This window comes from Hyperoodon ampullatus (genome assembly GCF_949752795.1).
Source record: "Hyperoodon ampullatus genome assembly, chromosome: 9".
Taxonomy (NCBI): domain Eukaryota; kingdom Metazoa; phylum Chordata; class Mammalia; order Artiodactyla; family Ziphiidae; genus Hyperoodon; species Hyperoodon ampullatus.
The window spans coordinates 10,217,685-10,239,575 of record NC_136922.1 but is presented as its reverse complement, the minus strand read 5'-3'; the positions used below and the strand labels follow the sequence as shown (position 1 = coordinate 10,239,575).

General features: G+C 43.9%; 1 protein-coding gene across 3 annotated transcripts in view; it reads right to left on the bottom strand.

The window, feature by feature from the left end:
• The window catches only part of MAGI2 (membrane associated guanylate kinase, WW and PDZ domain containing 2), a gene marked incomplete at both ends in the record, with an annotated part of 1,325,315 nt that overhangs the window by 50,795 nt on the left and 1,252,629 nt on the right, over nucleotides 1–21,891 (bottom strand). For all 3 annotated transcript variants that reach the window (XM_079710838.1, XM_079710839.1, XM_079710840.1), the window contains one exon: nucleotides 2,385–2,523. In XM_079710838.1, the coding sequence (XP_079566964.1) occupies nucleotides 2,385–2,523 (139 nt within the window). The remainder of the gene's footprint in view (nucleotides 1–2,384; nucleotides 2,524–21,891) is intronic.

The following is a 21,891-nucleotide window of genomic DNA, read 5'->3' as shown; positions in this document are numbered from 1 at the left end:
TCCATGTCAAATCTAACACCAAAAGTAGCAGACAGGCTCTACCACTACCAGTGTATATGATTTAATGTTACATTTTAGAAGAATACATTCAGAAGTTCTGCGGTACTGCTGCAGTTAAGAGTATTGACAATGGGTCCCTCAAAAGTGTGCCCAGATATTTATCAAACTCTCTCTGTTGGTTAATTTTGGAATTTAACCTTAACTAGATATTTTCAGATGACATTAAGAATTAATGGGATAGGGCTTCCCTGGTGGCGCAGTGGTTGAGAGTCTGCCTGCGGATGCAGGGGACACGGGTTCGTGCCCCGGTCCGGGAAGATTCCACATGCGGTGGAGCGGCTGGGCCCGTGAGCCATGGCCACTGAGCCTGCGCGTCCGGAGCCTGTGCTCCGCAACGGGAGAGGCCACAACAGTGAGAGGCCTGCGTACCGCAAAAAAAAAAAAAAAAAAAAGAATTAATGGGATAATGTCGACATGAGCTTGAATTTTTGTGCTGTTCAAAAACATGTTTTTAGTTTTTTGCTTTGAGGCAGCTTCATGCTCATGCATTACAGTCTGAGTTATGCCATGCTGGTTGGCAGACTATTCTAACTGCTCTCTACAGAGCGGCAGCTGGCGTGGTGGGTGCTCAGAGTTGGGACCAAATAGTGATTCTACAAAAGGAATAGAAAGTTCAGGAGAGCCATGTTGTTCAGGTTAATTTTTTTTTTTTTTTTTTTGCGTTACGCGGGCCTCTCACTGCTGTGGCCTCTCCCGTTGCGGAGCACAGGCTCCGGATGCGCAGGCCCAGTGGCCATGGCTCACGGGCCCAGCCGCTCCACGGCATGTAGGATCTTCCCGGACCGGGGCATGAACCCGTGTCCCCTGCATCGGCAGGCAGACTCTCAACCACTGCGCCACCAGGGAAGCCCCAGGTTAATTTTTAAGATTAATTTGTTAGAACAGTAAGAACAGCATTAACTCTATGAGAACCCCTGGATATAGATAACAGGTCTTGTCATGGAGTGAAACACACCTTTAAAACGAGATCTTTTTCAGAAGTGATAGAATCTCACAGGTCGGTTTCATATTACTGAATCCCTTTATGTGCTCTAGGGTGCAAAAAGCTATTCTATTTCAAGAGTTCAGATTCTTTACAAAGGGATGAATGCCAGTGCCATTACACAGGCTCAGGCCTGTGCTTATTGCTAATGTTAATAATTAAAATTACTTAATTAGATCCAAGTATTAAGGATGGGAAGCTATGAAATATTTCCTTGGGCATACAGCCAACCCTACAGAAATTTCTGAATGGTGTCCTACTCTTAATGTGAGGGCTTAACCAGCCCTTCCTGTAGGCTTTGGGTGTGTTCAAGACTCTGGAAACAAAGTATTTAAGGGCCATTGAATTCAGATATTTCAGCTGAATGCAGGATTATATCTGTCCTCCTAATAAGGAAGTGTTCAGTCAATTATTAGGTAACTTAGGCAGAAAGCATAATTTGAGAGGAAAAAGTACTATTTAGCTTTTGAGGAATGGAAAGGCGAAAATGAAAATCAAATTTATGTAGATCAACAAACAATTTGAACTATTCATTCGATCAGCAGTTAGATCCTATTTCCCTAATCTGGACAGGTATTATCTGTGCTACCTCTGTACTGATATCTGTCTGTGTCTGTCTCTCTGTTAATCCCTGTGATTAATTAAAGACCAGCTCAGGTTTCTCTGCTTTTCATGTAAAGACCATGCAGCACTTTCTGATATGCTAAGGTAATGATGTCAGCCTTGCTTTAAATGGGCTGTTGGGAAATAACACCATTAAAGACTTCTGATGGCAAACCTATGAATTAAAATGCATTTTAAAGCCTTCCTCAAAAGCATCCAGATATACAACACAGGAGTGATTTTTGGGGATATCCCTAAACGCCAAGGCAATGCAACCACTGTATGAACTGAAGTTTATGTTTTAATCTTCACACCTTGAAAATTTGGTCTCGCTTGTCCCCTGGCCCCGGTTACACATCTCACGGGACAGTCTGATGCACGAGCCATTTTAGGAAATAATTGATAAATTACTGTGGACTCAAATGAACAGAGGGCTATCAGTCAAATTACAAAAGTTCTAATATAGGAATGTGGCAAGAACTCCCAGCACACTCAGAGATGCCCCGAAGGTCCTACACTTGCTATTTTCAACATTACCTAAATAAGGGAGCAAAAGAAAGAGCTCACAGTAATATATACCTTGTGCTTAAATATACACATGTGTATATACCTATAGCTATTGATCACTAAATATATATTTAGGTAGAATTAGGGAACTGATGTAGTTTTATAAATAAGCACAGGCATTTACAGCACACAGAAGAAACAGAAAAAAGGTGAATCAAAACGTGAAACGTACCATACTCTGGGACCTGCCCTGTCCCGCGCTTCAGCAGTAGCCTGACTCGTCTTCCTCCAGATTTGATGAGCTCTATTGCTCTGGCGTGAGTCATGTCTCTGGTGCTCTCCCCATTGATTTCAATGATCTGATCCCCTACCTGTTAATTAAAGAGACATCAAGTCAGCCAAAGATGGGTTTATTCAAGTTGCATTTCCGACAGATTAGAGAAGCATCCGTAGAGGACCAGTTTCCAGAGAGCAACTGAACAATTTGGTTGCAGCCTTCTGCTTCTTAGGAGAGGCTAACCCCTGGCTACATCCTGAATCTGACCACCAAACTTTATTTATCTTTCTAGAAACTCAAATATTAGACCATGGAGGTTGTGATGATATGTCACTTATATTTAGCCAGTATGGCAGAGGCCACAGTTGAACTATTTAGGATTTTCTTTAAAAATTAGGGAATATGTTGGATACTGCAATTCAAAGTAAGCTGGCATCTTTGCTTTGAATCAAGAAGTAAATATTTTAAGGCTTTTTCATTGAACACATTAGGCAGGCATCTAATTCAAAGTGTTGGATGGAATGATTTGTTCTGGGGCTTCTCTGAGAATTTTTGTTACGCGTCATTTAAATTTTCCTGGGTGCTATGATGCTATTGCTTTCTTTGTAAACAGTGATGGGTTGATAGGCAAGTTTGATGATGAATTTTCTATCACAGTCCTTTGAATTAAAAATGACTCCATTCTCCACACATGAGGGATGCCCTTGCTAAATCTTTGCCATGCTCACACCTGGTGGCCAGGGTTTGGTTAAATGCCAATCCCTCTTGAATTGCTGGAAGTGCCTGGGTTCCATTAGCAGTTCCCGTTTAGCCTTTGTGAATAGATATTTGGAATAAAAGAGCTTCAACCGTGAGCACCTCATGTAACTCCCACAGTACCATTACTGCCAGGAACCTTTGAATTAAAATATGTTTGATTTCAGTGCAAGTCACTTCAGACAAATTAGCCAGGAAAAGCACAATAAGTTGCTTTGCAAAAATGCTGTTTTAGTGGGGTTCCTGAAACAAAGCAGATCTCAGCTTAAACCCCATAATGCAGACAGAATTGCAAATAAACTCCCTACAGGGGAGCAATATCTAGGTTGATGCTTCAGGCTGGGCAAGAACAGGAACAAAAAGTTGCCATCACAATGGCAAAAGGGCATTAAAATAAGCCCCTTCCCCCAAAGGGGGACGGGGGAGAACAAACACAAGTTTATGGTAGCAAGGAAGTGACATCTCCACCTAAAAAGGACTCCCTAAGGGGCAAGGATCCCAATGTAATGAAGGTAAAGACTTGCCCCTTTGTGTACTCGGTGGCCTTTGGAAGTACCGTTTTAAGGCAGTGGAAGAGGTTGGCCTCACTGGCATGAACTCCACATTCCATAGAAGAATCACAAAAGACAGGACTAAGTTAATTAGTCGTAAGGCCAATGTTTGCACCATTTTTCTTCAGGTCTCCCTAACTGTCACCTTCCCCAGGAGGCAACGGGCACAGCCTGAGGTCCAGCAGCTAGCCTGAGGCCACAGAACCAAGCCAGTAGCAGAAGAGGAACCAATTATCCCTCTCCCAGCGGTCCTCACTGAAACCTCAAGGCACAGGATCCAATTGTAGAGATAAAAACAAAAGTTCCGATGAAGTTGTTAGAATAGAGTCTTCCTTCCCGGCTACTCTCTTCAGACTCACATGCCCGACTGATTACTAAACATCTTCACCTCGATGTCCGGCAGGCCACCCCAGCTCAACACCAGCAGACCGGGTGTGGCTTTCTCCCAAAATAGTTTGTCCTCTCAATTCCTAATCCTGGGTGATAGCACCACCATGTATTTACCCAAACCAGAAACCTGGGGGTCCTGCTGAGCTCCTAGCTCAATTCAGGCCTTTACCTGGATTATTCTAATATGCTCCCACCAATGTCTTCTCATTGTCACCAGTATCATTCTTCTAAGTGGGATCTCCCCAGATGCATCACGCTGACTGAGGCAGGCAGGGTTTCCATATGCCACTGTTCTCTTGCCTTCTCCTCCCTATAGGCCAGCCCAAGCTCTTTTCCCCTGGGAGGCCTTCCTAGACCCTGTCTTCTCCTCAGGCAGAAGTGTGCAATCCCTCTGCTCAGTCATCGCTGCACCCCACTATGTTATCTATGACACCGCATTACACAATTATGCTTGTCAGTCTTCCCTCCTCAGCTTTTTTTTTTTTTTTTTGTGGTACGCAGGCCTCTCACTGTTGTGGCCTCTCCCGTCGTGGAGCACAGGCTCCGGACGCGCAGGCTCAGCAGCCATGGCTCACGGGCCCAGCCGCTCCGCGGCATGTGGGATCTTCCCAGACCGGGACACGAACCCGTGTCCCCTGCATCAGCAGGCGGACTCTCAACCACTGCGCCACCAGGGAAGCCCCCCTCCTCAACTTTGAGCTTCTTCACTCATCAAACAATTTCTGAGCACTGATTATGTGTTAGGCAGTCTACTGGGGAGATCAGATAAAGAGAGATAAATGGTATAGCTCCTATTTACAACATGTTCCCAGTCTAGTTAGAGAAAGTGGGTAAATAAGACAATTACTATTCAATATCTCTTTGCTCTGACAGAGGTATTCACCAAGTGCTAAGGGAAGAGAAGGGAGGGGCATCTAACTTAGAAGAGTGGGGCTGGTAGTCAGAGAGAGCTTCCTGGAGGTGGTGACATCTCAACTGAGTTTTGAAGTATCAGTAGGAGTGCCCCTGGTGAAGGAGGAGGAAAAGCATTCTAAGTAGAGAGGACAGCATATGCCAAGACCCTGAGATTTGACAGCAAAGCACTGAAGATTTTGAACAAGGGGTAAGCTGACCAGGGAAGCAGAGTGGTGTTTAGGAATCTCCCTGAGACAGTGTGAAGGGTGGACCGGAGAGAAAGTGGGAGACTGAGGAAGGGAGCTGAAGTTGTGAGGCTGTCACACTGTTTATCCAGGTGAGAAATTGGGAGACTGTGGGGAAGAAAATCATGGGACACATGAGGGCAGGAACTAGGCTCCATCTGACTGTGTATCTTGTATGGGGTGCACTGTACCTATTTGTGAGTGAATGAATGAAGCATTTCCACACGGCTCATCTTGAGAACCATGCGGGAATGGGTTCTAAGCGCTCTTGACCCCAAACTCAAACCCTGACAGACAGCACTGCCTGAGGACACTTCTGTTTCAAGACTGACATTTCAACAAGAACCCTGTGGAAGGCAAAAGGAATCTTGTGGTGTGATAGAAACAGTCACACTTAGAAAATCTGATGTTCTCATTCTCTTGTCTGTTATTTTCCCTTTTCCCTACTAAAAGCCATGAGAATTAAGGGAGAAAAAATTAGCCGGGGAGAGAGAAATGGTGGGTTGGGAGATTGTGTGGGAGGTTGAGAAGCAGAAGGGTTCAGGGGCTGCACAGGGGCTGGGCTGACGTCTCTGGTGTGGGATTTTCAGGATAGGGCTCCGGGAAGAGTCAGGGATGTTATTTATATTGAGTTCCTGGGAGCATGAGCTGACCTCTTGGCTTGGCAGCTTTCCATGTGAGGTCCCCTCAGAAGGAGAAGAAAACAACTCTGATGCTGGCTGAATCGAGGGTCCTTAAAGGAGACAGTCTTCCTGCCTCACTGGGACCAATGGAGGTTTGGGAACAGTTCAAAATCTTACCAAATTCAGAAAAAAATTTTTGAGGTGGGACGCTGGTCAGGCAATGAGATGGAAATGCTGCCACAGTCATAGATCTGAACCTTACAGGCGTTCTGGGCAGATTGCAAAAGTGGGTCAACTCATTTGGATCTAGTGTCAGTGGTAACAAACTCGGTCCAGGCCCAGCCTCAAGACTCCCATCTCTCCTTGTGAAATGACGTAAATGGTAGAAAGGTTTACTTTCCATTTTCATTCCAATAGCAGCCTTCTATAGAGTCATTTTACAGGGAGCTCCGTAAATCAGTTTGGGATGTGATTCCTTTCACTTTCATCCTCTTAGCATCCGATGAATAAGACAGGTTTGTCAGGGAGAGAAGAGGTTCTCTTTACCTCCCTACCTCCATACAGCTGCCCAGCTGCAGCCAGTTGAAGTGTCCCTTTCCTACATTGCAGTGAACTGTTTGTGGGGGGGGGTGTGGTTAATTGGATAGAACCAGTGGCAAATGTGCGTCCCGCTCAGGGATGAAGAAAAAGACCGGTTGTGACTCTGAGGTAGTCTTCTTTTCCCACACACTGTGGAGCTATTTTCTATTGAGCTGCATTACTAAAATGAAACTTTAAAGATCTCCTCCACTTGTTCTTAGAGAATTTTTAAAGTATCAAATTCTAGTTAGAATTGAGAGAGAGATGGGGGAGGAGAGAGAGAATGGAGGCTGTGGGGGAGAGGAAGAGAAAGAGACAGACACACCCAAACCAGGTAGAGGTAATTCAGGAATGTGTGTGTTTGTTTTGTGTGGATCAAGATGTCACATGTAGGAAACTAACCAAAGGACATAAGATGATTCCTAGGCATTCTTTTTTTTCCTGTGGAAGAAATACTTTTATCTGTGGTTCCCTTGGGGAAACTGACAACCTTACAGCAGTGTCTCAGGGGCAAGGTGGAGTGAGATAAGTGCCATTTCTTGGCCCAGTCTAACAAGTTCTGCATTTCTACTCATTTCTATTCACATCTTGGCAGATCTTTCTTTAACAAAACTATTACCAAATCCTCGAACTTGCTTGAGGCCCTGCAGGTAAAACCTCTCTTCTTTTGTTTTTTTAAATTTTATTTATTTATTTATTTATTTTTGGCTGCACTGGGTCTTTGTTGCTGTGCACAGGCTTTCTCTAGTTGCAGCCAGCGGGGACTCCTCTTTGTTGTGGTGCATGGGCTTCTCATTGCAGTGGCTTCTATTGCTGCAGAACACGGGCTCTAGGTGCATGCATGGGCTTCAGTAGTTGCAGCACACGGGCTCAGTAGTTGTGGCTCACAGGCTCTAGAGCACAGGCTCAGTAGTTGTGGCGCACGGGCTTAGTTGCTCCGCGGCATGTGGGATCTTCCCGGACCAGGGCTCGAACCTGTGTCCCCTGCATTAGCAGGCGGATTCTTAACTGCTGTGCCACCAGGGGAGCCCAAAACCTCTCTTCTTATTGGAAAGCCAAGGCAGGTAAATCAGTGTGTATATATATATATATATATATATATATATATATATATATATATATATATTTTTTTTTTTGGCTGCACCACGCGGCATGTGTGATCTTAGTTCCCTGACCAGGGATCGAGCCCGGGACCCCAGGAGTGAAAGCGCCAAGTCCTAACCACTGGACGGCCAGGGAATTCCCAAAAGTTTCAGTATTTCTTAGCAGTTAATAGTTTAGGTTGTAAGAAAAGAAAAATTGAACTCTGTACTGTATGCATTTTTGTAGTAAAGTCATATAGAAAGTATTTGGTTTGGCTCAACTAAACCTTTATACGGACTACATTCATCCTGGACGTACTTCAGCCCCAAGTTGTGGTAGTTTCTGCTCAAGGCTTGCTTGGATGTCTCCACAAACATGCCTTGCTGGTTGCAATCAGCTAATTGCCCTCACACCACAAGAACCTATTTCACATGATTAGACATGACTGAAGTGATCCTAGATTATAATTAGGTGTGAGGAATTGAGTTCCTTTAGAATTATATGCCAACACAATGATCGACGTCTCTAGTCTGTGTTTCATGAGATACTTAGCTGTGGACCATTTGTGTGGCTAATGGTCCGAGGTCACAGGTTAGCTTTGTCATAATTCTTTCCTTACAGGCCGGTTTCGCCCGCTGACTCCAGACCCCTCACAAGCAAGGAATGCACCTATTGCCTTTGTGTCATCTATACCTGTCACAATTCCTGACAAGTAGGCCCTCGGTTAATCACGGTTGAGTAAATGAATGTTAGCTTTGCTTTTCAGTTATATTGACCGTCTTCGTTTTCACGACACAGGAGGTTCAGCTTTTGTGCACCTTAGCATATACCGTAAAGCTTTCTTGAAATACTGCCTTAGGCACCTGCAGCCAAACCATAACAATTTCAACAGTACTTACAGGAGACCAAATGAAGTTTCAGTAAAGGTGACCTACAAAAATTGTTAGAGACAGGTATGTTATTGTTATGGGAGACAAATGCTAAAGGATCGAGAGAAAGAGGAAGGGAGGCTGAATTCGAATAAAATCAGAAAAACAGAATCAGAATTAGGGTCTTCACGCCTGTCACAGGTATCCTCACTGGGTGTTCTGACAAAAGGACACCTGGGCCGGGCCTCCCTGGTGGCGCAGTGGTTGAGAGTCCGCCTGCCGATGCAGGGGATACGGGTTCGTGCCCCGGTCTGGGAGGATCCCATGTGCCGCGGAGCGGCTGGGCCCGTGAGCCATGGCTGCTGAGCCTGCGCATCCGGAGCCTGTGCTCCGCAACGGGAGAGGCCACAGCAGTGAGAGGCCCGCATACCACAAAAAAAAAAAAAAAAAAAAAAAAAGGACACCTGGGCCATAATGGCCCTCCTGGAGCAAAGGACAGGCTGATTTTCAACTCGATAATGACCTTTAATATATCATGGCTGTTTTCACAATTAACCTTCGTTAGATATTATTTAATAACTATTGCAGTAAAAATCTTTTCCAAGGGGTTACACTGAGTGCTTTGGTTCACCTTCCCATGTCTTCCGTGAGACTGGTGATTGAATTAGATGGCATCCAAGTACCTATTATAGGACCTGGCTCCAGTTACAAACTGCTGTGCACGATTGCCTCAGCAAGGCCCTGAAGCCCATCAAGTCAGCAGGCTTTTCCAGAGAGAACTTCTAACCCCACTGGAAACTGAAATTCAGATCTGAGAGCACTGACACTATGTGGATTTTATTTGCCTCAATTAATTTATATGTTGAACTCTGTCTGAGACTCTATGCTATGTTCTAGACAGTAATCACTTAAAAGAAAACATCCCAACATCTCTTAAGAAACTTCATCCAAAGAGAAGTGTGAAAGAGCCCTGGTGGATTTCCAGAAAAGTCCTTAATCAAGGTTATACCCGAGCACATACCTGCTTGGAAGGGTCATGGAGGTGACGGGGACAAGAAGTTATGGGCCGCTGCAGAGTTCTGAGGGCTTATGCCTTGATGTGGGTAGGGTACCTCATGTCACGTTTTTCTTATATGTGTATTTTCCCTTTAGAAAAGATTTAGTCACAGCTCAAAAAATGTTCCGTCTCTGACTTGGACAGGGGTGGTGCCTTGGCTTCTCACTCAAGTCAGGGGGCCGCTGTGGTGGAGATTCAGGGGGCACTCTTCATTCAAGAGCCTCCATTTTTCATTCTTACTTTTAAAATCCTCTAAATTAAAACATGGAAGTACATCTGAAATTTCTAGATAATGTAGTAGCCCAATTGTGGAAGTCAACTCTAAATTATAATTTGGTATCTTTATCACCAAAACTTTCCTTTTTCTTTGTCAAATATTACTAACACTAATCTCATATAGGGAATTTTATTAGATTGCTTTGTTTCTAAATCTCACTCTTCCAGGGCTTTTAATTGCTGTTGATGTGCCCTTCCTCAGGTCCCCCATTCCCTGCTCTAGGTATGCCTTCTGGGTGGAGCAGTTCTCTTTCTGTGTCCTTGCAGATGCTGTTCCCTTTGTCTAGAATCTGCCTTTCCTCGTTCAAATAACTAAATCCTGCTCATCCCTTAGGGCAAAGCTCAGGTATGCCTGCATCCAGGAAGGCTTCTATGATCCCCCATCAGTCCTGGGTTGGGTGCCTTTCCTAAGCATTTCTTTAAAAGTTGGCCCTCCATTTCCACAGGTTTTGGATCCATGGATTCAACCAACCATAGATGAAAAATATTTTTAAAAATTCCAGAAAGTTCCAAAAACCAAAACTTGAATTTGACATGCCTGGCAACTATTTACATAACATTTATATTGTATTTATAACTACTTACACAGTATTTATACTGTATTAGGTATTATGAGTACTCTAGAGATGCCTTAAAGTATGATCATGTATGTATGAGAACATATTTTATATGCAAAATATATGCAAATATATCATATGCAAGTCATTTATATGCAAATGCTATGCCATTTTATATAAGGGACTTGAGCATCCTTGTATTTTGGTATCTGTGGGGATCCTGGGACCAATCTCCATAGATACCAAGGGACAACTTTATTGACCTTTGCCTATCACAATGCTGTAAGCCCTCCAAAGGCAGGGACTCAGTCACATGGGAAATACCCATACATATTTGTTCAAAGGATGGAACAATTGAAAGAAGGAGCTTTCAGAATCTGTGTTTTGACTCTATGTTCCTTATTGTTTAAACCAAATTTAAGCAAGATGTGTAAAAAGTTTTAAATTTGGTTTCATGGTATATGTCAACCAGATTTGACCATGATCAAAATATATAAAGTGTATGTAAGTGCCTTGTAAACTCTATATTATACAAATATAATCTTTTATTATTAATTATAGTCATTATCATTATCACCACCATTGTCATCATCATGGTAGAAGAGAGAAAAAAATGAAACACAGTGGTAAGTTCTTCACAATGAATCTAGGAGAGAAGCCCCTGAGCTGTTGAAAATGTATTTAATGGAGAAATAAGGCAAACAATTTTCGGAAAATATCACTGAGAGGTTAAAGACCCCAAAAGTGCTGCCTTTTAGGAATTCTTATAGGGTGTTAATGCTGTTTTTTTAATTCTAAGATTTTGATAAATAGTTCTTAGAAAAAGAACCTCCTTGAACGCTCGGCAGATAATCCAAACCCTAAACCAGGACAGAGAGATAACTGCAAGTGTGGCAACAGACAGAAATACAAAGAAGAAGATTTTAAAGACAAGCTGGTTGAAGCAAAATATTTTCTATGGAGGGAAAAATAAGCACAACCATTCCATTTTCATATGCTGGTTTGACTGCACAGTCAAGAAGAGGAGACTGGAGAAATATCTTAAAATCATCCGCCTGAGCAAGAATAGAAAGCTATCATTTGCAGCTCAGCTAGTCGCTTATTCATTTGCTCAGAAATCGCTTATGTTAGGTCATGAAGTCAGCTTCCCTAGTTGATTGAAAAATAAACAAAAGCAAATCAAAAAGAAAAGTTTCCATTGTGGACCGATGTAGGCTGTGATTTTCCTTCCCTGGATGTAATTGAGAGAAAATGAGGGATTATTATTCTGCATACTTATCTAATCAGATAGATTTATTTTCCAGATGCAAGCGTTGGTCTTTGTGCGATGACTGCTATATAGGCACACGATAACCACTCCTTGCTTTCCTGAAGCTGACCTACTTGCAAATTGCCTTTGCATTTACTTTGTGTGTGTGTGTGTGTGTGTGTGTGTGTGTGTGTGTGTGCACACGCACATCAGTTCCAGACCTGACGTTAACAGTGTGAATTAGAGTGAAAGGTATACCCAGATGGATGTATCAGTCAGCTGGGATTTTGAAGATAATTTAATGGTGGGACGATTTCAGAGGCGTGGGCAGGGATAAGACAACCAAAGAGGGCTGTTGAGGCACTAAATACGTATGGCAGAGGCCATTACCACCTCTGGTCTGGAAGACCTGGGGGAGGATAGAAAGTAACAGGGGCCTAGTGAGAGCTCGAACCGCAAAAGACGGGCCACCTGACTGGAGCTGTAGTTGTCAAGGAAGGAGCACTGCTGGCCCAGAGCACTGAGGCAGGGAGCAAAAGGGGTCAGAAATGCGCCAACCTCTCTGTGGCAGACAGAATCACGTCCCCCCAAAAGACATCCACATCTAGGCCCTGGAATCTGTGAATATGTTACCTTACATGGCAAAAGGGACTTTGCAGGCGTAAGTTAAGGATGTTGAGATGGGAAGGTTCTCCTGCTTCTCTGAGTGGGCACAATGTAATCACGAGGGTCAAAGTCTGAGAGAGAGATTTCAGGACAGAGGTCAGACGTGAGGGAAGATGCTCTGTTGATGGCATTGAAGATGGAGGAAGGGGCCACAAGCCAAGGAATGTAGGTGGCTCCAGGAGCTGGAAAAGGCAGGGAAACGGATTCTCACCTAGATCCTACAGAAGGAACTAGACCTGCTGGTAAGACAATTTGATTTTTTTTTTTTTTTTTTTTTTTTTGCGGTACGCGGGCCTCTCACTGATGTGGCCTCTCCCGTTGTGGAGCACAGGCTCCGGACGCGCAGGCTCAGCGACCATGGCTCACGGGCCCAGCAGCTCCGCAGCATGTGGGATCTTCCCTCTCCGGGGCACGAACCTGTGTCCCCTGCATCAGCAGGTGGACTCTCAACCACTGCGCCACCAGGGAAGCCCGACAATTTGATTTTAACCCACTGAAACTGACTTGGAATTATGACCTCTAGAACTGTAAGATAATAAATTTGTGCTGTTTTAAGCCACTAAATTTGTGGTAATTTGTTATAGCAGGAATAGAAAACGAACACACTTTTCTCTCTTCTGCCCTCTGATCTACCAGTGCTTCTCATCAGCCTAATCCAACAGGAAACCAGGGGGGAAGAGAGTGTGGGTGGTGCAGACTTAATGATCAGTCCCCCAGGATACAGAACAGGGAGAGGAGGAAAAAGAATGGATCTGAGGGAAAGCAGAACAAAAGAAGTGCCAACACTGAGGTGGGATGGGCACAGATTTTAAACCAATGAATGAGTGTGACATATGAAGGCTGCTGTGGTCTGAATGTTTGTATCCCAGCCCCCAATACACATTTGAGATCCTAACCTCCCAGGAGATGCTATTTGGAGGCAGGGCCTTTGGGAGGTGATTAGGCCAAAAGGGCAGAGCCTTCATGAATGGGATTAGTGCCCTCATGAAAAGAGATCAGAGAGCTCCCTTGTCCCTTCCACCTTGTGAGGACAAAGGACCAGGAAGTGGGCCCTCATAAGACATCAAATCTGCTGGTGCCTTGATCTTGGACTTCTGGCCTCCAGGACTATGAGAAATCAATTTCTGTTGTTTAGAAGCCACTCAGTCAGTGGTATTTTGTTATAGCAGCCTGAATGAACTAAGATGAAGGCTTTAATTAAGAAATAATTTAAGAACAAGACATAAAAATCAGGTGGTGATAACCTTGCCCATACTGGAGAAGCTATTTTTGGAAGCCGTTATTTATTTATTTGTTTTTAAGGTTTTTTTTTTTTTGATGTGGACCATTTTTAAAAAATATATTGATTTATTTATTTGGCTGCTCTGGGTTTTAGTTGCGGCACATGGGACCTTCATTGCTACATGCGGGATCTTTTAGTTGAGGCATGTGGGCTCTTAGTTGTGGCATGTGGGATCCAGTTCCCTGACCAGGGGCGGAACCTGGGCCCCCTGCACTGGGAGTGCAGGGTCCTAACCACTGGATCGCCGGGGAAGTCCCTATTTGCTTTTTGTTTGTTTGTTTGTTTTTAATAGTTTCTGCTTTATGACAACGTGAATCAGTTATACATATACATCTGTTCCCATATCCCTTCCCTCTTGCATCTCCCTCCCTCCCACCCTCCCTATCCCTCCTGTTTGTTTTAATATTTCATTTTTATACAGATAGTCTCTTAAGATACTGTTATAGAAAGAGAAGTGGCATCAGGGTTACTGAGTTGAATGTGCTTTTTAAAATTGCTAAAGATTTCAGAGTTGCCTTTGCATCTAGTCAGCCTCCAAGTCCCATCAATCCTACTCCCACTCTGTCTCCAGCCTGTCATTTCCCATTGCTCTTGCTTCCATTTCCCATTCGCCACTCCTCTCTTCTCCCTCTTTTGGTCCATGTGGCCGCCATGTTTTGAAGCTCGCATCTGCTTTGGTCTCTCTCCTCTTCAAACACCTATGCTCCTCCTCCAAACTTCTTGAACAGCATCCAGACTCCTTGACATCATGCGAAGATCGTCCAGGACCTTGTGCCCCCAACCTTGCAGCTCATCCCTGCCACTCTCTTGGGTTTAATCTGGCCGGCTTCTCATTCCTCCACTCCTCACTGGGTGCTCCCATCCCTGCATTTTTTATCTTGCCCTCACCTCTGCTAGTTTTTCTTGCCATTCTCCCCAACTCCTCCAGTCTTATCTTGTAATTGTACCCATTCTTCAAGGTTCCACTCAACTCCTCCATGAAGCTGTCTCTGGTCCCTCCCAGGGGAGATGTCACCTCCTTTCTCTCGGCCTCCACTGCACGCTGGCCATGCCTCTCTTACAGCCATTACTGCACCCCTGCCTCCTATTCTAGTCATTTGTGTATTTATTCCTCCCCCCACCACTTGTGCACCTACTAAATTATAAACTCCTGGAAAGAGGGATTATATCTTTGTACCACCTAGTAATAGCGAACACACTGCCTTAAAAAAATAGATAATAAAAATTTACTTGTAGTGAGGACAAAAATTATTACTGTGTAAGGTATAAAAAGATTAATGGAAGGAGAGTCCTTGAGGGAGTTGAGGGTGTGTGGGAGTTTGATAGAGAGGGTGCTTTGGGGTCAGAACACTTTGAGGGCAGTTCTGTGTTCACGATTGTTTTTCCACTGTTGACTAAGGTGACTAGCACAGGATAAGAGATTCATTAACATTTCTTAAGTGAATGAATAAATGCTGCCTACTGCATTCCAGCCAAGGATAACCTTGAATTCTGTGACAACAAGGGCTAAAAAAAGTTCGTAATACCTGTTACGATATAAAGGTGAAAAAGTATATAAAAGTAAAAACAATACAGTCTTCTTCTACTTGCCATGAGAAGTAAGCTTAGAAAGAGCAGGGCTTTGCCAGGAACCAGCTAAAGAAGACCCAGCCACAAGGTGGAGGCACCCCTTTTCTTTCTGATATAACCATGCCTGTGCTGGCAAAGCTGGCTGAAAGCAGACACAGAAGCCCTGGAAAATAAATTCAGATGAGACTTATAATTATACCCCCAAAGTACAGTTTGAAAGCGGAGATCATGATTTACACTTGTACAATATACTTTGTAGCATCTAGCAGCACTGACTGGTGTGTGTGTGTGTGTGTGTGTGTGTGAGAGAGAGAGAGAGAGCGAGAGAGAAATGATTGGCTGACTGATTGATTGGGGGTTAAAGTAAATAAAGGAAGTGGTTGCTAACAATACACCCACTATACACACTAAACCATACACAGGTCCACGGAGGGCCAGGAGCCCATCTTACTAATCTCTTCATCTCTGGGTTTCTATTCTCCTCACTTTAAGGCAAGGACTCTGAGCTTGAGGGAGGAATAAGGCTTTGTGAAGGTCACATAGCTTATAAGTGGAGGTCACGAGACAAGACACAGGTTCTCTAATTCCCAAACCCAGAGCTCCCTGTTCTTCTCAAGGCTACTTCAGCATCGTTGAGGAGGGGAGAGTGGCACGCTAGAGGGTTTTTACTTAGTTCAGAGTTCAAGCTTCCTTCTATAGATACACGAAACTATTTAAGATGTTTGTGGCTTATTATTAACCTTTGGGCTATTGTTTAAATATATACACATGGGCTTCCCTGGTGGCGCAGTGGTTGAGAATCTGCCTGCTAATGCAGGGGACAGGGTTTCGAGCCCTGGTCTGGGAGGATCCCACATGCCGCGGAGCGACTAAGCCCATGAGCTACAACTACTGAGCCTGCGCGTCTGGAGCCTGTGCTCCGCAACAGGAGAGGCCGCGATAGTGAGAGGACCGCGCACTGTGATGAGGAGTGGCCCCCGCTTGCCACGGCTAGAGAAAGCCCTCGCACAGAAATGAAGACCCAACACAGCACCCCCCAAAAAATAAATAAATAAAATAAAATAAAAATATACACATAATCATGTCTCACAAATAGCTCTGAAGTCCAGGTTCATTCAAGCATGAGCAGGATGTGGAAGAAGGTATGATTAAAGGTGTAATGAGCAAACCTCTAATTGTAGATAGATCTAGTTAGTACTTCACGTCCTAAACTTCCCTGATCACTTCAGCTACTTTCTCCACGAATAACTGTTATGTTTATAGGGTCGAAGTTTCAGATCAACAGGAAAATGGATGTCCTTGGGTCCAATTTTAATATGCCCAAGGAGTCTGTATACAGGGCAGAAAAACTCATGCCTCTGGGGTCGACGACCTTTGTTTGGTCACATTGAAAAGAGTCTTTAATAGCTTAATTTTAAGACAGCTCTCCAGAGGATCTTTACTCATTGCCACCATATTCAACTATACCGGCAATGAATGTGTGGATTATAATAGTTTTTCTATTGATATGCTAACACTGAATAAACAGAAAGAGTAGCATTGTATCACTATCATTTTGATGCACAAAATAAACATTATGCACTTTATCTTCTTTTACTATTTAAAGTCACATATTAATTACTTAAATCTTACAACTAGGAATGTAGCCGAGTGTCTAAAAATCTTGTTTCTGTTCAAGTTAATTCAGATTGTCCATCCATGCATGAGAACAGCTAACCTATGAAACTGGGCAGCATGTTTTCTGGCAATAATGAGGAGATAATATTCTTTAGGAGTATTTAAGTGACATCAGTATTGATAGGTTAATTGGAAATAAAAATGTAAAGCTTTCTTGAGTCACTAGAATGAAAAGCCTCTGGTTTATTGTAGCTTCGCAATGCACTTTTTGAACTCTTCCCACTTTGCAGTTTAGGTGAATAACTGTCTGATTAGTGTAACTGCAGCTGTTCTCAGAATTCCCCGTACATGCCATGGTAAATCAGCCGTTTTCAAAATGAGACTTTCCCACCTATATCCTGATTCACAATCATTTTGCTTCCTCTACTTTTTTATCAAATTCTTGAAAAAATGACCCCTGCATCCAATGAAATGCAGAAAATATTGGGAGAAAAGAAATGCAATTTGATGTGAGGTCATGAGAGCTGACTGCAGTTGGGAATCTGATATGAGACATCCTCCATCTTCAGAGCTCAGGGTACCACTTGCTGCTATTATTAAATATAGCATAATTAATAATAATTAAGTTTCATGATTAACTATTTTGAAAAAGGCAGGTAAAGTGATACAACTCTAGCATGCATCTTAACTAGACTCAAATTATTTTCAGTTCTCTGTGTGAACATTCACACTGACACGACTCCATACATGCTTCTAGATTTCTATCTGTATACTAAACTCTCATTTAATGGCCCAAGATCTTGTTACACAGTTGTGAACCACTCAGATGAAAAAATGGACACTTCAAAATAATTAGCACTTACTGAACACAGTTTTATGCCAGATACTTTCTAGGCATGTTAGAAGCATTATCTCATTTAATTCTCAAACAAACGAATAAACAAAGCAAACATACTCCCTATGAGCTAGAGAAAACAAAAATTCATATTAACTTTGGGAAGTGAAACCACCATTTTTTTTTACACCGGGAGCTGATTAACTTATGAATACTGCATAGCGAGCGTCATTGGTACCAAGACAGCAGGTTGATTGCTGCATGGTTAGTTAGCTTGAGCTCTCCCATGCCACTGACTCCTTCATTTGGGTTGGACTGGTTCCTTTAACACTTCGTGTGGCTGGACATTCAAGAATGACTTGGATCCACTTCACGATGCTTCCTCTGATCCACTTCCTTAAGCGTATGTTCTGTGTTTTTGTGCTTGGTTCCTGCCTTGGACTACGACCCTCGTCATCTCTCCCATTCGCTTTCTTACATTTCCTAGTAATCTTTGGATATCTCTCGGTGATGGCCCCTCAAGTGTGCCTGAGTTCATCGTTGTATTGCTACTTTTGGGAGCTGACCCTTCCTATATTGTCTCTGTTCAGTCTTGCATTGTTTTTGGTGTGATGCTGCCTCGTCACTTTACAAATATGGGCCACTTGTCACCGAAAGGACTGAGTATAAACGTGTGAATGGAAACTTCCAAATTCATCACCATTCCTAGAAAAACAATTCTGCAGGGTTGCCCTGATGGAGAATACTTGTTTTCTAATCACCTATGTTTTCCAAGGATATCACATTATGAATGTAACTTGTTTGATTGAATTGTTTCTAGTCACTGAGGTATGAATGTGTGATTGATGTATTTTTCCAATAACTGTTACCAGCTGCACTCTGTTAACTCTCTCTCCCCTTTCCTGCTGGGTGGTATTACAACTCCATGATTTTTCAGCACTTTTAGCTATTAAAAAGTATAGTACAGGGCTCCCCTGGTGGCGCAGTGGTTGAGAGTCTGCCTGCCGATGCAGGGGACATGGGTTCGTGCCCCGGTCCGGGAAGATCCCACATGCCGCGGAGTGGCTGGGTCCGTGAGCCATGGCCGCTGAGCCTGCGCGTCCGGAGCCTGTGCTCCACAACGGGAGAGGCCACAACAATGAGAGGCCCGCGTACCGCAAAAAAAAAAAAAAAAAAAAAAAAGTATAGTACAGTTCGCATTGCAACATTATCTTCAATTAAGAGCTCCCCCTACCCCCTGCTCCTCTAGGCTGAAGGCTTGAGCACTTAAGCAGGGAAAGGGTCTTGTTCTGCTCTCTCCCCAACCCCTCACTCTCCCTCATCTCTCCAGTCTGCCAGAGAAGCTCTGATGGCAGGGTAATGTAAGAAGGCAACGTTCTCTGGAGCAATCAAGAGTTACTGGTGGTGGTCTTCCCTGGTGGTGCAGTGGTTAAGAATCTGCCTGCCCATGAAGGGGGCACAGGTTTGACCCCTGGCCCAGGAAGATCCCACATGTCGCGGAGCAACTAAGCCCGTGCGCCACAACTACTGAGCCTGTGCTCTAGAGCCCGCGAGCCACAACCACTGAGCACGCACACCTAGAGCCCGTGCTGCACAGCAAGAGAAGCCACGACAGTGAGAAGCCCGCGCACCGCGACGAAGAGTAGCCCCCGCTCGCCGCAACTAGAGGAAGCCTGCGCGCAGCAACGAAGACCCAACACAGCCAAATAAATAAATAAATAAATAAATAAATTTAGAAAAAAATGAGTTACTGGTGGCAGGTCTGTTCTCCTCTTTTTGCTTCTGTTCTCTGTGTGGTAGATCTTAATCTTAACTGAGTGTTTACTTTGTGCCGGGGCTATTCTAGGTGCTGGGGGTTATGGTGGGAATCAAGGAAGACAAGATTTCTGACCTCAGGGAATTTAAATTCGTGGACATCCAAATGCTGCCTCTCTCCTGAGGATGGTTTGGGTCACTTCTTTGGAAGACCTGAAGTGGAGTTTCCTCTCCACATTGTGAGACACGGTTGAGGCTGGTCTCTTCCTTTTCCATTCGGCTTCCCTTTCTTCCACTATGGATAATACAACCTATAGCCTCTTTTAGCAGGGGTCCCTTTGGCCAGAAAACGTCACTCCAGAGAGACGGCTTAAGCCTCAAGTCACCTTCTGTAGTGTCCACTCAACCTATGGGAAACGGTGGGAGTGCAGGCTCACCCAGAACTCCCTCTCTTCACTTTTTATCTTTCCTCTTTTTCTCCCTTCTCCAGCTTATCAGGTCTCTACCGATTCAACAACTCAGCCACTTTAGAGCAAGAAACAGTCATGGGTCTCTCACAGGGTAGAGGGCAAAGATGGTTCAAGCATCCCCAATCATGAAGGAAGGCAACAGGACAAGTCTAATACCTCCTTCCCTCATGGGCGGGGGGGTAGGGTTGGGTTGGGAAAAGGGATGATTAATGCTTCACAGACTCTTCTTTTTCCCAAGGAGAGCTCTTGTTTCTACTCTGCATGTGGAGAGTGTAAGGAAGGACTAATCAGTAGGGCTGGTTCTGTGAAACAGCAGCGCCCCCAGCAGGCCCCAGCAATCACTGCTGATGATTCTCTAAATGGAATGTAGGGAACTTAGTCTTTTATCCTCAGCTGCGGCCTGAGTCACCATTTTCTAGATAATTGGAAAGATCCAAGCTAGGATCTTACATCATACCACACAGAGAGGAATAACAGAATAAAAATAGGCAGCTGAATGGAGCTTGTGGACTGTCTATTAATTTTACTTACTCACCTTCACTCTGGATAATTGAAAAGTGACCTCATTTTCATTTCTTTTTTAAGTCCTTATTAGACAAGAGTTTCTAAAAGAAATGGGTCACTGACTAAAGTGTGCATAATATCTATTTATTGTTAGACTTTTTTTTTTTTTTTGCTGTAGGTGGGCCTCTCACTGTTGTGGCCTCTTCCGTTGCGGAGCACAGGCTCCAGACACGCAGGCCCAGCGGCCATGGCTCACGGGCCCAGCCGCTCGGTGGCATGTGGGATCTTCCCGGACCAGGGCACGAACCCGTGTCCCCTGCATCGTCAGGCAGATTCTCAACCACTGCGCCACCAGGGAAGCACAATATTGTTAGACTTTAATATGCCAGGTTTTATTCTAACACAATGTTTTGATTTTTAAATTGTGATTGTTTACATTTGATAATTTATGTTGGGAAGGCATGATGGACACTGGAGAGGGAGATAGTGTAGCAATGTGATTAACACCATGGGCTTTGGTGGGATTAGGAGCCCTGGGTTTGTGTCTTATGACTAACAGCACTAATTAACTCACAGGTGTTAGACAAGTCATTTAACCTCCATAAATCCCAGTTTCCTCATTTGAAAATGGGGACAATCATGGTGTCTATCTCATGATGCCTATCTCATAAGATTGTTGAGAAGTTCATATAAGAAATGCATGCAGGGCTTCCCTGGTGGCGCAGTGGTTGAGAGTCTGCCAGCCGATGCAGGGGACACAGGTTCGTGCCCCGGTCCGGGAAGATCCCACATGCCGCGGGGTGGCTGGGCCCGTGAGCCATGGCTGCTGGGCCTGTGCGTCCGGAGCCTGTGCTCCGCAACGGGAGAGGCCACAACAGTGAGAGGCCCGCGTACCGCAAAAAAAAAAAACAAACAAAAAAATGCTGCAATAAATGTAACTGTAAATGTGTCTCCTGGTGTATATGAGCAAGAACAGGGTACACACATAGATCCGTGGAGTGCTGATTTGGAGGGTATATGTGCAGCTTCAAATGTATTTGATGCCAAATTGCTCTCCAAAGTGGCAGCACCGATTTACTTTAACACCAGTCGTGAATAAGAGTTCCCAGCTCCCTACATCCTTGCCCATGTTTGGAATTGCCAGACTTTTCACCATTTGCCAATCTGATGGAGAGAACATGCTCTTATTGCTTTAATTTGCTTTTTCCTGATGCTGAACATCTTTGCAGATGTCTATTAGCCATTTGGATTTCTTCTGTCATAAATGTCTTCATCATGTACATTGTCCATTTTTTTGCATTGGATTGTCTTTTTGTTATTAATCATAAAGGCTCTATATTATGTATATGTTCAGGATAGCATGCTTTTGTCTGTTTTATGTATTGCAAATACATTCCCTTAATGCGAGGCTTGTCTTTTCACTTGGTTCATGGTGTTCTGTCATAGAGATGCTTAAAATTTTAATGGAATCACATTTATCAGTAATATTCCTTTACGGTGGTTTGAGCATTTCGTGATTTGTTTAAAAAATCCTTTTCAAGCCAGATGAAATACATATATTTTCCTCTAAAGGTTTTTGTAGTTTGCTTTTCACATTCAATCTTTAATCTACCAGGAGTTGAGTTTTGCATATGG